Genomic DNA, 15,039 nt, shown 5'->3' with positions numbered 1-15,039 from the left:
TGTTGGCCAATAGGTTACTGCATTCACAAGGCAGGATTCGAACATCCAACACTTGATTAAGCGAACTAGTGAACTAACCACTAGATCAACCAAACTTGATTTGATCAGAAATAACTATTTACTCTTAACTAAGAGATGAAATTTGGTTTGTTTTGTCCAATTAAAAAATAGCAATTGTGAATAACATTTTTTTCTCTTAGTATTAAAAAATAGGCGGAGAATAATGCCCAAATGTCTGCAGACCATAGATATATGCAATATGTTGGAGCCCATATAGGCCCAGAAAATAGAAAGATATAAAGATTTGTGTTTTTGGTTAACCAAAAATAATTTACAATAAGAAATAGAATAATAAAACACAATAAAATATATCTCTTTTGTTTTATCATATGTATTAGACCATCTCTAATCTTAGATATTACAACATTACAAACTCACACACACTACACACTCACATATGTAACATTTAAAGATTTATATTCATTATTTAGTTTCAACTTTCAACTAAGTTTTGAATTTGGGTGCCAATGAGTTATAACTCAAATGGCATAGTTTTCCTATACTCATTTAAAAGGTTGCGGGTTCAAATCTCCTATCTTTGATAAAAAACAAAAAAAAAGTTTCGAATTTGGTACAATACCGTAAGAAGTACCAAGATTTACCACTAAGTAAAAATCTCAGCTGCAAATATATCTCTTTATCAACCTTATTTCATTGACTAGACTAGTTCATACATAAGTTCAATTATGTCATTACTTAGTTTAGCTGCTTCTAATTTCAGCTTGATCGGCAGCTATGAAAAGCTTATATAAATAACATTAAAACCCAACAATTCTGTGAGAAATGTTGGTCAAGGTAATGGCAAGTGACGAGCTAGGAAAAGGAAAAAAGAAAAGAAAGTTCACAACGTGAATATGAATAAATGTCTAATATACTCTAAGAAAAGTAGAAAGTGTAATATTTCTTAAAAAAAATGATGACCAGATTGGAGATACTAAACAAATTAATAAGTTTTAATTTTTATTTTTTTTATAAACTTACAAAAAAATTAATTAACTTGATTAGTATGCTATTTTTAACTGTTAATATAAAATATAATAAATCAAAAATTAAATTTTGTTTTCATTAACAAAAAAAACAGTACTAATATAATATACACTAAAGGTTTAAGAATGAGGCATCAATACATGGATACTGGCTATTGCGTATTTATTCACGCATTTATAAAGTTAGTGAAAAAGTTTAATTTCTTTTTGAATTTGAAATTGGGTCGATTTAGCTAAAAATTGACCATGGACGAGAAAGAATTCAAAATATTTTTAAAATACTGGTATTCTAATAGTTTTAGTTATTGATTTTAATTATAAAAATTATATAATATATATTAATTAAAATTAACGGTGATATTCTAAAAATGTCTGAAGATTTTCCTATAATATATAGGCATTTGTTTTCTTTCGCGATATTAATTTAATATATATGTCACATATATGTTTGCACTTTGGAATACGGATTAAAGCAACAGTAATATTGATATCTAATATCTTGGTACATATGTGGATATTTCGTTCTTATGTTTCTTCTATTTTTAACATCACAATTGGGATTGATATAAAATGTGGAATACTAGGGCCAACACTTTTGAATGTGAAAAAGGAGATAGTTGATTATTGATGATTCATATAAGTTCAACATTTTTTTTTAATCTACTAAACTCAAACTTAGGCTTATACTTAAAGGAACTAAAATATATCATTTTCACTATTTTGTGTTGGTATGCAAGTTTAGTTTTTGTTTTGAGTATATTATTAAATTTGAGTGTTACAATTTGTAGGATTTGTTTAGGCACTAATTTTAAAAAATATTTTTTTTAAATGATATTTTTTTAGAAGATTTTTTACAGAAGTAAGAATAATTTTATGTTTGGATATCTCATGTAAAAAAAATTTTTTATCTATCAATTATATTTGGATAAAATAAGATAAAAGTACTTTTTTGTTTATTTATTATGTGAAAAACATCTTTTTTTTAAAGAAAAAAAATCTTTTAAAAAAAATGTAAATTGTAACTTTTCAAAAAAGATGTTTTTTTTTTTATTTTTTTAGTGCTTTTACTTTTACTATTAAAAATTTACTAGACACAAAAAAAATCTTTTTTTATTAAAAAATATTTTTTTTTATTGATTTAATGGCGCCCAAACAAATACGTAAAGTGACTTGATATTCATAAAAATTTAGATTAGTTTGACAAAATAATTTAAAATAAGTAATTCGTTAGATAATTCATAATTTTGTTAAATTGACTCAATATTTAATGGGTATTAAATTAGTTTATATGTTTTATGGTTAAAATGAGGGTTATGCTATGGTGCTGAAACAAGATTTTTTCAACACCTACTGAAATGAGATGGTGATAAAGAGAGTTAGACACGTGTTAGTGTTGTTGTTGCAGGAGCAGACACAAACGCAGAGTAGCGCAGTGATACAGAAATTTTGTTGAAAGTATTAAGCAGTTGTTAATAGTTTAATGAAAATAACTTTTTTATTGGTTTTTGTTATCATTAGACATGGACATGCTGTTTTTATTTTATAGTTGGACCCAGTTATTTGAAAAATGAATCGTTGATAAAAAATTATTTTGGGCCATAATAATAATAATAATAATAATAATAATAATAATATTTGAATATGACATGATATTTAGAGCATGTAGTAGTTATTTGTAGTTTTGTATATAAAAATCAAATAGGATCATGATAATGTTATCATAGTAATAATGAATTAAAATTATAAATCCCAGTAAAATAAATAATAATTAAATCCTAAATCCTTCTATTATTTTATCTTTTTTTACAAATTTATTAAACCTTAAAACATAATTTTTTAATTAAGAAATTATTTTTATTATAAAAAATAAATCACATCATTTAAGCATATGTATGAAAGTATAAAATTAAATAAATAAAATTAATTAAAAAAATAATAAACAAATTGAGAAAAATATGTTCGAAAAATCATAAATCTTAGCTGCTAAATTCTAATCCCTAAATTCTCAACAACAAACTCTAAACCTTAACCCCCAATTCAAAATCCCTAAATCTTAACTCAAATCTTATACCATAAATTTTAAACTACAAATCTAAATAAAAAATACTAAATAAATAACCTTTAACCATAAATTGCTAATTCATAAATTCTAAAGCATAAATCACACTTTCTATTCTATTAACAATAAATATTAATTTCTTAACTCTAAATCCTAAATAATATCATACATAATAAAATATTAATAAAAATATTTTGTATCACTTTTTTAATTAAAAATACTAAAACTTTAATATTTATTGTATATAATCTTTTAAATTAAAAAATTTCTAGAAATTTAAAAAGAAAATTTATTTTTGCTAGTATTTTGTGATTTGATAATTTTAATATTCTCTTTTTTTATAAAAAATTAAAGAGCATAATAAATACAAAGTAATTAATGAGTCATTCAAAGTTTAAAAGAATAGTAAATTTTTAAGAAAATAAAACTAAAAAAAGAATATATAGGATTTAAAAACAACGATAATTCATATTAATAAATTGATTAAAGACTAAAATTATGTATATGTCCTGAATAAAAATTAGTTATATGTCTATTCTATGTTAATGTATGTTAGTCTATTCACATAATTTAATTTGTATGGCCAAAAAAAAAAAAGAATGCAATTTATGAAAATTATAGGTGTACATCTATAAATGATTTTATGACTACTAGCTAAACAATAGAAGAAGATTTTAGATTAACTTCAATATTATTTAATAAATCCTTTGAAACAAAATTATCCTCACATAAAAATTAGAAGCTCGTTTACTCATTACAATATTAGATTTGACATTTTGAAATATTAGGTTTTAGTAGAAATTTTTTAATTTAAAAGATTGTATACAATAAATATTAAAATTTTAGTATTTTTAATTAAAAAAGTGATATAAAATATATTTATTAATATTTTACTATGTATGATATTATTTAGAATTTAGGGTTAAGAAATTAGTGTTTATTGTTGATAAAATAGAAAGTGTGATTTATAATTTTGAATTTATGGGTTAGCATTTATAGTTAAAGGTTATTTATTTAGTATTTTTTATTTAGGTTTGTAATTTAGTGTTTATGGTATAAAATTTGAGTCAGGATTTAGAGATTTTGGATTGAGGGTTAAGATTTAGAGTTTGTTGTCGAAAATTTAGGGAGTTTAGGATTTAGCAGCTAGAGTTTATAATTTTTCGAACATATTTTTTTTAATTTGTTTATTATTTTTTATTAACTTTCTTTATTTCATTTTAGACTTTTATATATATGTTTAAATTATGTGATTTATCTTTTATAATAAAGATAATTTCTTAATTAGTAAGATTTAATGAATTTGTAAAAAAAAAGATAAAATAATAGAAGAATTTAAGATTTTATTATTATTATTATTATTATTATTATTATTATTATTATTATTATTATTATTATTATTATTATTATTATTATTATTATTTATTTTACTGGGATTTATAATTTTAATTCATTATTACTATGATAGCATTATCGTGGTCCTATTTAATTTTTATGTACAAAACTACAAATAACTACTACATGCTCTAAATATCATGCTATATCCAAATATTATTATTATTATTATTATTATTATTATTATTATTATTATTATTATTATTATTATTATTGATCAATGGTTCACTTTTGGAATAACTTGGTCCAACTACAAAATGAAAATAGCATGTCCATGTCCAATGATAACAAAAACCAATAAAAAAGGTTATCTTTATTTAATTATTAATAACTACTTAATATTTCCAATACAACTCCTGCTACTACTGCTGTTCTGTAATTTGTGTCTCCTCCTGCAATAATAATACTAATACGTGTCCAACTCTCCTTGTCACCACCTCATTTCAGTAGGTGTTAAAAAAATTTTGTTTCAGCACCGTAGCACTCGCCTTAAAATGATTGACGTCAATTTTTTTTTCTTTTATATTTACAAATTCAAACAAGACAATTTTCCACTACGATCCATTGTTTAGATTCCATGCAAGGAAATATAACATGCAAAAGCAAAAGCAGAAAGCTTCTTGTATTCTATCCAAATCACTCTGATTCATATCTTCCTTTTTTGACAGAGAAGTGACAAGTGATGAAAGAAAATAGCAGTCCCTTTCAAGAATCATGCTTAGCCTGTGGTTTAGGATCTCAGGGATGCTCTCAACTTAATTATTCTCTATGCATAAACTAAACAGACCTTATCTTATTATTATTATTCAAAGTCTTAGCAGCAGCTGTCACGGGATTTTTGGGCTATGCTTTCAGTTATTATTATTATTATTATTATTATTATTGAGTGATTTTGGATTCTAGCATAGTTAGAAATTGTAGAGAGAAATTGCCATTTGCTATTAACAAATAACAACTGCCACCACTCAGGAATATTCTCCAACTTTTTTTTTTCTCATTTTGACAAATGCTTTTTTGTCATTACCCTTTCACATTTTGGAGAAAAAAAGGTTTGTCTCCTTTGATTCAGGTTTTCAGACTTTTATTATTGGCAGCCTCGTAAGTCATATATGATGTAAGAATCTTTATTCTCTGATTTTTTTTCTTTATTTTATTTTTTGTTAATAATATTTGATTATGTTCCAGGAGTTGGTGTGCTATGTGGATATAACTATGACAAGTGAACCAACTCTATAACCTGATTGATTATTAATCAGACTTTGATTAATTAATTGTTTTATTTGTAATTATTTTTCATGGAATGTTTTATGCAGTATTAGCTAGCTTGCCAACCAGAACTTTGCACATGTTGAGTCATGAGTGTGTCATGCATATAGTATTCAATTCAGTTGTTGAGCTTGCATATGCATCTTTTATAGGATTTGATTTCTATGTATTGTTAGTATAAGAAGAAAAATTGTTACAATGTTATGCAGACATTTATTTATGCATTACCATATACTTATATGATTATATCCACAAAAACGTGGGTTTTGTTTTTTTGAGAAGGCTTTAGTTCTGGCTCATGTAAAACTGAATAACCCCTTTATTGAAAACAAAACAAACATTACGTTATAATATATATATTGAAAAATAAAAGTATTTAGTTTAAAGGGGATACTTGTTTTGAACTTTAGCATAGTTGTTGGACCACAAAGCTTTTTTCTTAATATACGTGACACTCCATGTGTGTAGTAGGAGAATATTATTACATTGAATGTACAATAATACAGTTGAGTAAAAGTATAGTTACAATATGTTGAATTGCGCAATCATTAGTCTTATTTTATAAGAAAAGCTTCTACTAAGATTTGGAACCACAAAGTTTCTTGTGATATTTGTTAGGAAGAAAACACAAAATTTAGAGAACAAGTATATGCTATGGGTTTTTATATCTAAAAAAGTTCAAGTTAGAATGAAGAACATGAAACCGTTATTGTTGATGGCTATTGGCAATCCATTGCTAAAGGGAAGAGACAAAAGGAAACAAGGAAAAGGGATTTGAACTGTGATTCTCTTTTGGGGGATGTGGTGGGGGGTCCATTTTCCATGCAGAGTAGTAATGTTGATGCAGCCTAAAAGCTACACAACTATGGCTACATTTGGACCTGCTGTGACAGGTTGATCATTCATGATGATTGAATTGAGTGCTCAAATACAAGCATGTATTGTTGCCATCTTTAACTGTCACAAACTTTAATTAGAAAATTCACACTTATTGCAATCTATGTGTAGCTTGTATCAATACATACTTACAGAAGTTCTATTGAGTTTGATTCTTTACTAGGGTTGCCATTTCCAAAACCTGGATTTCCTTTTCTGGGTGAAGCTTTAAGTGTTGATGGCATTTCTCCATTGTCACAATCACAATAACAAACTTCTGACCTATTGAAATTTTAGCTACTCACTTTTAGGAATTCATGTAGTAGATGTTATTCTCACTTTCCCAAAAAAAGAAGAGGGAGGACATAAATGTTCAATAGTCACCTAAAAACAAGCACCTAACACTTCAATGAGAAAATCACTCTACACTGGAAAGTAATAAGTTTGTTATAAACCATTAATCACTGTTATACCTTGTATTCTCTATCTGGCAAACGCATAGGTAAAGCTATTTATTAGAGTCACTGATATAACATAACTACAAATTGAAACAATTTTAGGTAGCATTTAATAGATTAGGTAAGTAGGGTCATTGGTTGATAATCAAATACAGCAATAATAGTGTTACAATATTTGGAGGAAAAAAAGAAGAAAAAAAAAAAAGAGAGAACAAGCCAACCAAGAAGCCATTCAAGCCCTGCCTGTCAAATCAAGCACAGCATCCTCCACAAGTTCTTCCAGCAACTTCCCCTCTACCACCTTAACCAAAATATCCATCTCCAGACCCATAAGCTCAACCCACTCATTCCCCACAACCTCTTTTCTGACAACACTCTCCACAACCAGGCTGTTACTGTCCCCACAGTCACCCCAAAGAGACCTCATCCCACCAGATATTAAATCCTTCATCTGGGCCACAATGAGGTCCACCAATGGAGGAGTTGCACCCTCCAGGACTGGGAACATGCAGCGACTATTCCCACCCCACAACCTTAAGTACTTCTCCGATCCATAACCAGTAATCTCCATTAGGGTTACATTGACACAATCAAATACTAGCTTCTGGTTGGATCTCCTCTGCCTTCGCCGGGCTTCGGGGAGAGGCTGAGACTCCTTGTCATCCGGATTGGAGTAGTTATCCCTCAATGATGGATCCAAAGCACTGTCAAGGGAATGCCATCTTGGGTAAAATGAGTCAGACTGCACTTGATCGTCAAGTCCAGCTGCCAATAGTAGTTTATCAACGAGAACAAACCAATCTTGTTCCTCCACCTTGGTGTCTAGGGAGACCAATGATGGTTTTAACGGATAGGGACTTGCTACCTCTGCACAAGAGTCATCCCATGACAGGGTCCGAGCTATTGATTCTATGGGTGGTGATTTATCAATTAAATTAGACTTCATAAGCAGCCGTGATCCTATACAAGTAATACAAGAAATGACAGTCAGTAAATGAACCAATAACGATGACAAAGATTATCAAATAAGAACTTCCTGAAACAGCAAGATAGCAGCAGCCAGAGAAAGGTCTAAGCCTTACCCAGCTGACCACCCTTCATACAGTCTAAGGATCCATGAGCTGCATTCTCATCTTCAAAAGGAGGTTCTAAAACTGAGATTGGACTAGGCTGATCCTGGTTTTCTGTTGATGTCCCAGGCACTGTGGACTTTGATACAAACAAAACAGTATTCAGAATCTTGCACTATATTGCATTACCAATTTCCAGTACAGATAAAAAGGGATTTCACTGATATGAACCCAAAACATTTGGCATTCAGTTTAATATTTAATAAACTGTGATATCAAAAAACCAAAGTGATTGTGCTTTGCTGTACTAGTTCTAGGCTCATTTATATAATCAAGTATCCAATAATGTTCACACCAGGTATAATTCCTAATTCAATTCTTTCATTATTCAAAGTATTACAGAAAATCCCAAACTGTAGTCAAGTACAATGGTTTGGCTTAATACTTGCCAGGCTGCTTATCATATCATCTAACTTTCTTAACTGTATAGCATGCAACCTACAACTTTGTAAATGCAAGCATATCTACAGTAGCAGAACTTTCCAGGGTTTCCATTACAAATCAATCATTAAGGAACACACATAAGAAACCAAACTTTAAGGACTTTTTGTGATCTTGCAAACCAAGAACCTCGTACTGGTTTTTATATAATTAAAAAGATAAAACACATTTTTTTTAAAAAAAAAATATAGCATTAAAATCCAACATCCTTGAGTTTAGATTGAGCAATATGTAAACTTAAGCAGAAATTGCATAATGTGTCACAAAAGATGTAGATTTCAAATGCAGAATAACAGTATTTATTACCTCGAGAGATATTACACCTTGTCCATCAGAGTCTGAATGTGATTTTCCGGATGATTCATATACAGCTGGAAGAGAACACTCTGCAAAGGCACCGCTGTTGAAGCTTTGAGACTCACCATCTCTAACTCCACGTGAATTTACTGGAGATACTGACGTATCAGTTAGAGTTGACTGAGATTCCTCTTTGGATTGAGATAGAAAAGACTTCTCCTTGGTTGATTTCTTATTTCTTGAGAAAAAGAAATTTGTAACTTTCCCTTTAAATGATGATTTCATACTCTTTGACTTTGTCAACTCCTTGGAGACATGTGCTTTTCTAGTATCATGATCACAAACTTCAGTGCTGGGCCCAGTTTCATAGACAGTGGAAGATACAGGGACAGATTTTGACCTAGGAAGATTCTTAGGAGATCCATCCATGCATATTTCTTCACTAATATTACGACTGCAAGAAATAGAGTTGCTAGGTTCTTGGTCTTTGTTAATATCCTCAACCTCAGATATTATAACTTTCTTCATATCTGAAAGAGCGAGCATCTCACCTAATGTAGAGCTTCTCCGAAGATGTCTCTGCTCTTGTGTACCTTTAGTTGATGCCATCATGGCCCATCTTTCAGAAAGTCGTTTCTTGGCCTCTCGGCAAACAGATGACTCAGGAGAACAGGAAGCACGACTGAAGGATGATGAAGAAAAAGGGCTGCCACAGCGATTGATGTAATCCCAAGAATGCCTTGGAGATGGTGACATAAGTTCCAAATCACTCAAATTTCCTGCAGCATACTCATTATCTGATTTGTAAAATGAACTTTCATCTCCGATATATCCATTGGAAAATACTGAAGAATGCAATGTTTCATCTCTTTGATGGCTCCTCAGGCTTTCAGGTATTTGCTGTGCGATTTCGCTTGCATTTGTTGTTTGCTCTAGTGCATCACAATCTTCAAGACCGTGATATAAACTTCCAGTGTGCAGATTCCGAGGAGATGAAGTTGTCGGAGAAAGAACAGCCTTAATCTCATGAGTCTTCCCAGAGCTAGGTTTCAATACCACTATTCGAGTAGGTTGAACCGGGAAATCATCAACTTTCTGGCTGGCTGGAGAATACACAGGACTAGTTTTCTCCCAAGCAGCTGCTTGGCCAATATTTGTTGGTTTCTTAACATATTTATCATTCTTGCCCTTGGCACAGGGTTTTTCACGGTCAACCATCTTCGACGGTTTAAGAACAGTAATACGCTTAGTCTCAGCAATCGGAGTAGACTGAAGCTCATAAAGATTTTGAGAATCCAATAACCGGATTAGTAGGTCATTATTGGAGCTTAAAACTTCCAAGGCTTCATCAAACTCCTTGGACTGGCGCAGTCTCTCATCTGTAGAGAGACGTTTTGCTTCTATAAATTTCTGACGTATGAACGCCATTTTTTTTGCACTAACATCTTCAGTCCACTTTTCTCCGTTTGGCATCGTGTCTCTTACATTGTTCATTCTCTGTGATTGAAGCCATATTTCATAAATATCTCTGTAAGCAATCTGTTCTGTGCTCGGATGACCTTCATGAAGCATTTCCTTGTCCATAAATCTATCTTCCAGCTGCCAGTGTCTGAATGGTGTTCCTGAATGACCATGCATATGTTGAGAATAATCTCCTCTGTAGCTTCTCTCCATGGCCAAATTAGGCTCTCCCCGTGGGAGGGCTTCAAGCCCCATTAATTTGGCAACTACATTAGGTGGATTATGCTTGGAAACAATTTCTTTGGACATCTCTTGGTCTATGAGCATCTTGATGGGTGTTCCATTGATTCTCTTCTGTGAAGATCCTCTCATAGAGTCTGAAACCATCTGTAAAGTTCATGATAAGACTTAAAAAACAATAAAATGATTAAAAAACAAAGTGTCTAGTGAACCAATAGAACAAACAAAAATTCTTGACATAATCATCTTGTTAATCTTTCCTTTACCCAAATAATATTGAATGATAATGAAGGACTAGAGTCTCAAAATTACCAGCTTATCCTCTAATTGATCACCAAAAGAAGGATTGGTGATCCTTGCCACATCTGATTGACTTCTCAAAAGTGAAGAAGCTGCAAGTCAGGTATAATTTAGTGAGAAGGGATGAAATACCAACTCAGCAACATTTCGAGAGCACAATTTATAAGTACAATGACTTATTTATTCTTAGCTAGCTTCAAGATAGATAATAAACAGCTGACAATTCAAACTAATTACATGTAGAAACAGACAAATCACCAAGAGAGAGGTGTTCGTCGAGACAAAGTCAACAAAAAACCCAAAATAAATTAGCGACAAAACAGGGAAATACACTCAAACTACAAATTATAAATCATCAACCTAAACTAACCAATCCACCAAACGCCAAAACTAAGATCAACAAGAGGAGGAACTAAGTTTAAAATAACCACCATCCGCTAGAATCAGAGTTTCAATCATTGTCTAGGCAAGAAGATCATCTAAATAAACAAATAATCCAGCAATCAGCAATAATTAAAGCATTGACTTTGGGCTGTTAAAAAAAGGGGGTAATATGAAGATTTAAAGGGGTAAAACAAGGAGGGTCAAGGAAATCACCATCATGATGTGGCTTATCAGTGAGTAACCTATTTCCAGAAACCCCAGCAGTCAAATCAAAGAGGTTGACCATTCTTCCCAGGCAGCCAGGGAAAGGTTTCTCAACATTGTGAACTCTTCTGTTCTGAACCCCATTCATTTCAACAGCTGCACAAACGCAATTACATGAACATCTGAGTTGATTTTTTGGGAGGATCTGTAACAAAATTGCACATTAAAAAAATTAAAATTAAAAAAAGGCAAGATCTAAGAAAGTAAACAAAACACAATTGCAATTAACACATGGAAGAAATCAAGGTTTAAGTTATACTCAGAAAAGGCAGCTGAAAACATACGTTTGAGAATGAAATTCCAATGTGGAACCTCAGTTGTTACATTTACTCACGAGAGAGAGAGAGAGCAAAAACGGGGGGGAACGCAAGAACAAGATATTTGAGCGAATTCAGAGGGAATAATGAAAGGATAAGAAATCAAATCAAGTAAAGTCATGCGTCAGCATAACACAAGACAGAAGTGAAAAACATTGGTCCAAGTTCAGATTCGGAAGAGGAAAAGAAGAGAAGAGAAGAGGAACAACACAGAACAAAATGCTCCAAAAATAAAAACTCGCTCTCTCTTTCTCTTTCTCTCTGTATTGCCAGTGGTTAGGGTCCCGAAAAAGCGAAACGACAGTCGTTTGGAATTCCAAACACAACTGCAGCACAAAAAAAGAAGACAAGGACGAAAGCGGAATCTCAATTGAAATAAAAAGCAGCTGCAGAGAGAAAGAGAAAAGGATAAATTAAAAATCTGAGAAAAAAGAAAAAGAAGAAAGAGGGATGACTGAATGGCGAGATCGAGGGATTGACAACAAAAAACGAAGAAAGCGAAAGGCGCGTGAGTGTGGTGGTGGCAACAGACCTGGCGGTGAGTATCGAAGCTATGCCAACGATGACATCGAGCGGCGGCAGCGGTGGGATCTGACGTGGCAGTGGGGGAGCGGGGCGGAAGAAGAGAAGTGATGAAGACAACGGCGAGTGCGTGATTGCGTTTCTCTCTCTCTCTTGGGTGTGTGGGTTTGAGTTATTGGGCTGGCTGCTGTTTGCACCGACTCTCTTTGTCGGATTCCAAAGTGTCTATTCTCATTATTTCATTCTCTTGTTCCTCCTCCTCTTCTTCTTCTTCTAAACTTCCATTCATATATCAGGTTTTTGGATTAACGGCCATAAACTATTCATACACACAGTTAATCACTTATTACTAATTTACTCTCCAAATTACACCCTTTACATACTTTATATAAATTATAGGTAGATAAATAGGTTAATCAAAAAAGAAAAGATAAATAGCTAAACATATTTATCTACCTATTATCCATGTGTTCCTTTATTGTTTCTCAATAAATTCTCAATAAAAAAGTGCGTTTTTTTTACCTTTTGTGGCGTCAAAGTAATCACTGGATTAAATTTCAAGATTTACTAACACTAGAAATTTTTCAACTACTCAGTCAAGTGGTTTGTGATGTAAGAAGATATATATATATTTTTTAAACCAATATACACTAACATTTTTTAATTTATTCAATTTTATCATATGATATATATAAAAAATAATTTTGTAAAATATTTTATACATTCATAAAATTACATCTTTTTCTATTAATATAAAAGATAATTATTTTATTGAGATGTTATTACGTAATATACATATGTAAAATTATTTTATAGAATACATTTGTTCATATCCTAGTCTAAAATTTTTAAAAGGTCCTAAAATAAATAAAGTCTAGTTAAAAGATCCAACTCAATCAACTCATACTCGACCTCCTAAAGGTCGAAAACGGCGACAAGAGTCTCGCTCTACTTATTCAAATAAGTAATCAATTCTTAAGATATCTTCTACTCATCTAAAAAGGATATTTCAACGACTTTCTTAGAAAAAGGGAACGGGCATCCACCATCAAAGGTGGAATTACTAATTCAAGAGCCAATCTATTAAAAACTTTCTTTAAACCCTTATTAACTTAAGTATCGGAATCATTTGCTAGTATCACTCTCCACCTCCTCATAAAGAACTCAAACGACGACACCTCAGTACTAATAGAAGTTGAACGCTGCCCCAAAAAAGAGTTTGGACTTCATATTAAGGCCAAAAGCAATTTAATTTCAGATAATTTCCATAACAACATCAAAATTAAATTTTATATATAAATCTATTTTTATTTTTTTATATTTTTTTCCTTTCCTACGGAAAATGAAACGAAGGAATATTTGAATTCGCAAATAAAACTATTATATATAAAACAAAAAATAGCTATTAAATTAACTATTACATACTTTTATAGAAATTATATATACATACATTATTTTATAAATTTTTAATTTATATTTTATATTTTAATATTTATTTATAACGGCACTTATTTTTTTTTTATATACATGTGAGATAGATGTACACAAAATTCTAAAGTAAAAATAAGAGGATTTTTTGGAGGCTAAAAGTAAGTGAATCAATTTAGGTAATTAATAATAGACTAAAATTAATTTAATAATTATTTCTTATTTTTTGTTATTAACTTGTATTTTTTTTATAATAGAGAAATCAAGTTTAAAATCTAAAAATGGTAATATATATATATATATGAGAAGAACTCCTATTAATTTAGCTATGACTCAAAATAATTAATCTTAATAATATCTTATACTTAAAACAAAAATATTTAGTAATAAAAAAGAATTAACTATAAACAATCATAATTTGTCTTGTTTAACATTAATTAATTGTTTGTTACAATAATTAATAAATAATAAATAAGATAAATTTTAATTTTTTTTGTTTTCTTAATATTACCGTATCTAAAATAATATAAGAACAAAGAACATACATGATAAAAAAAACATAAAGTAAATAGTCACTTTTTACCATAAAAGATTAGAATTCTGACAAAACTGACCATGAAAAATTGAAACTAAAGTTATACCCATACAAGATAAGTTTTGTTCGACAAAAATAACCAATAGTTAAATTTTTATTAATAATTCCGTAAATATTTCTCTTATCCTAAATCGATTCATCCCCTTTTTCATTTCTCCCCTACCGCAGCCGATACTTCATAGAGGTTGACTTGGAGAAATAGGTGTTTATTTTACAGTTTGAGGTTGTATTCTAGGTTATATATATATAACCATATTTTGGCTGGTCTTAGTTTCGTAGGTCGAGTCGGAGCTTGTTATTTGTATTTTGGAATTCTGATTCATATGTATATGTTTTAAACCTTCCATTTGAAACTTGCTTATCCATCTATGCGTAACTTTTGTGAGTGATGCATTTTCTGTTTCATTTTTTATTAACTTCTCTTTGAAGGCTCCTAGTTACAACTTCCTTCAATTATATTATATTAGTATTTTTTATTTTTAGAGATCGTAGCGCTTGGCCATCTCTAATTTACGTCCTAAGCATAAAATTCTGTGTGATAAGGTGTTACAAAAAATAAA

The 15,039-nt window shown here is 30.3% G+C and overlaps 1 protein-coding gene across 8 annotated transcripts; it reads right to left on the bottom strand.

Annotated features, from left to right (window-relative positions):
- Window positions 1–7,187: 7,187 nt before the first annotated feature.
- Window positions 7,188–12,923, bottom strand: LOC112758856 (uncharacterized). Of its 8 annotated transcripts, none has more exons than XM_029294051.2 (7): window positions 12,467–12,721; window positions 11,902–12,320; window positions 11,567–11,713; window positions 10,982–11,061; window positions 8,978–10,816; window positions 8,183–8,309; window positions 7,188–8,060 (listed from the first exon to the last, which is right to left on the bottom strand). In XM_029294051.2, the coding sequence occupies exons 3-7, from the start codon at window positions 11,703–11,705 to the stop codon at window positions 7,333–7,335; spliced, it is 2,913 nt and encodes a 970-aa protein (XP_029149884.1). In that variant the 5' UTR covers window positions 11,706–11,713; window positions 11,902–12,320; window positions 12,467–12,721; the 3' UTR covers window positions 7,188–7,332. The 8 variants fall into 8 exon arrangements, with proteins under 8 accessions (XP_029149884.1, XP_025663419.1, XP_072076273.1 ...); XM_025807634.3 differs by having other exon boundaries at window positions 11,567–11,762; window positions 12,467–12,718; XM_072220172.1 differs by having other exon boundaries at window positions 10,936–11,061; window positions 11,567–11,762; window positions 12,467–12,605.
- Window positions 12,924–15,039: the final 2,116 nt, after the last annotated feature.

This window comes from Arachis hypogaea, chromosome 16, assembly GCF_003086295.3.
Source record: "Arachis hypogaea cultivar Tifrunner chromosome 16, arahy.Tifrunner.gnm2.J5K5, whole genome shotgun sequence".
NCBI classification, from domain to species: domain Eukaryota; kingdom Viridiplantae; phylum Streptophyta; class Magnoliopsida; order Fabales; family Fabaceae; genus Arachis; species Arachis hypogaea.
This window is presented reverse-complemented; position numbering and strand designations above follow the sequence as displayed.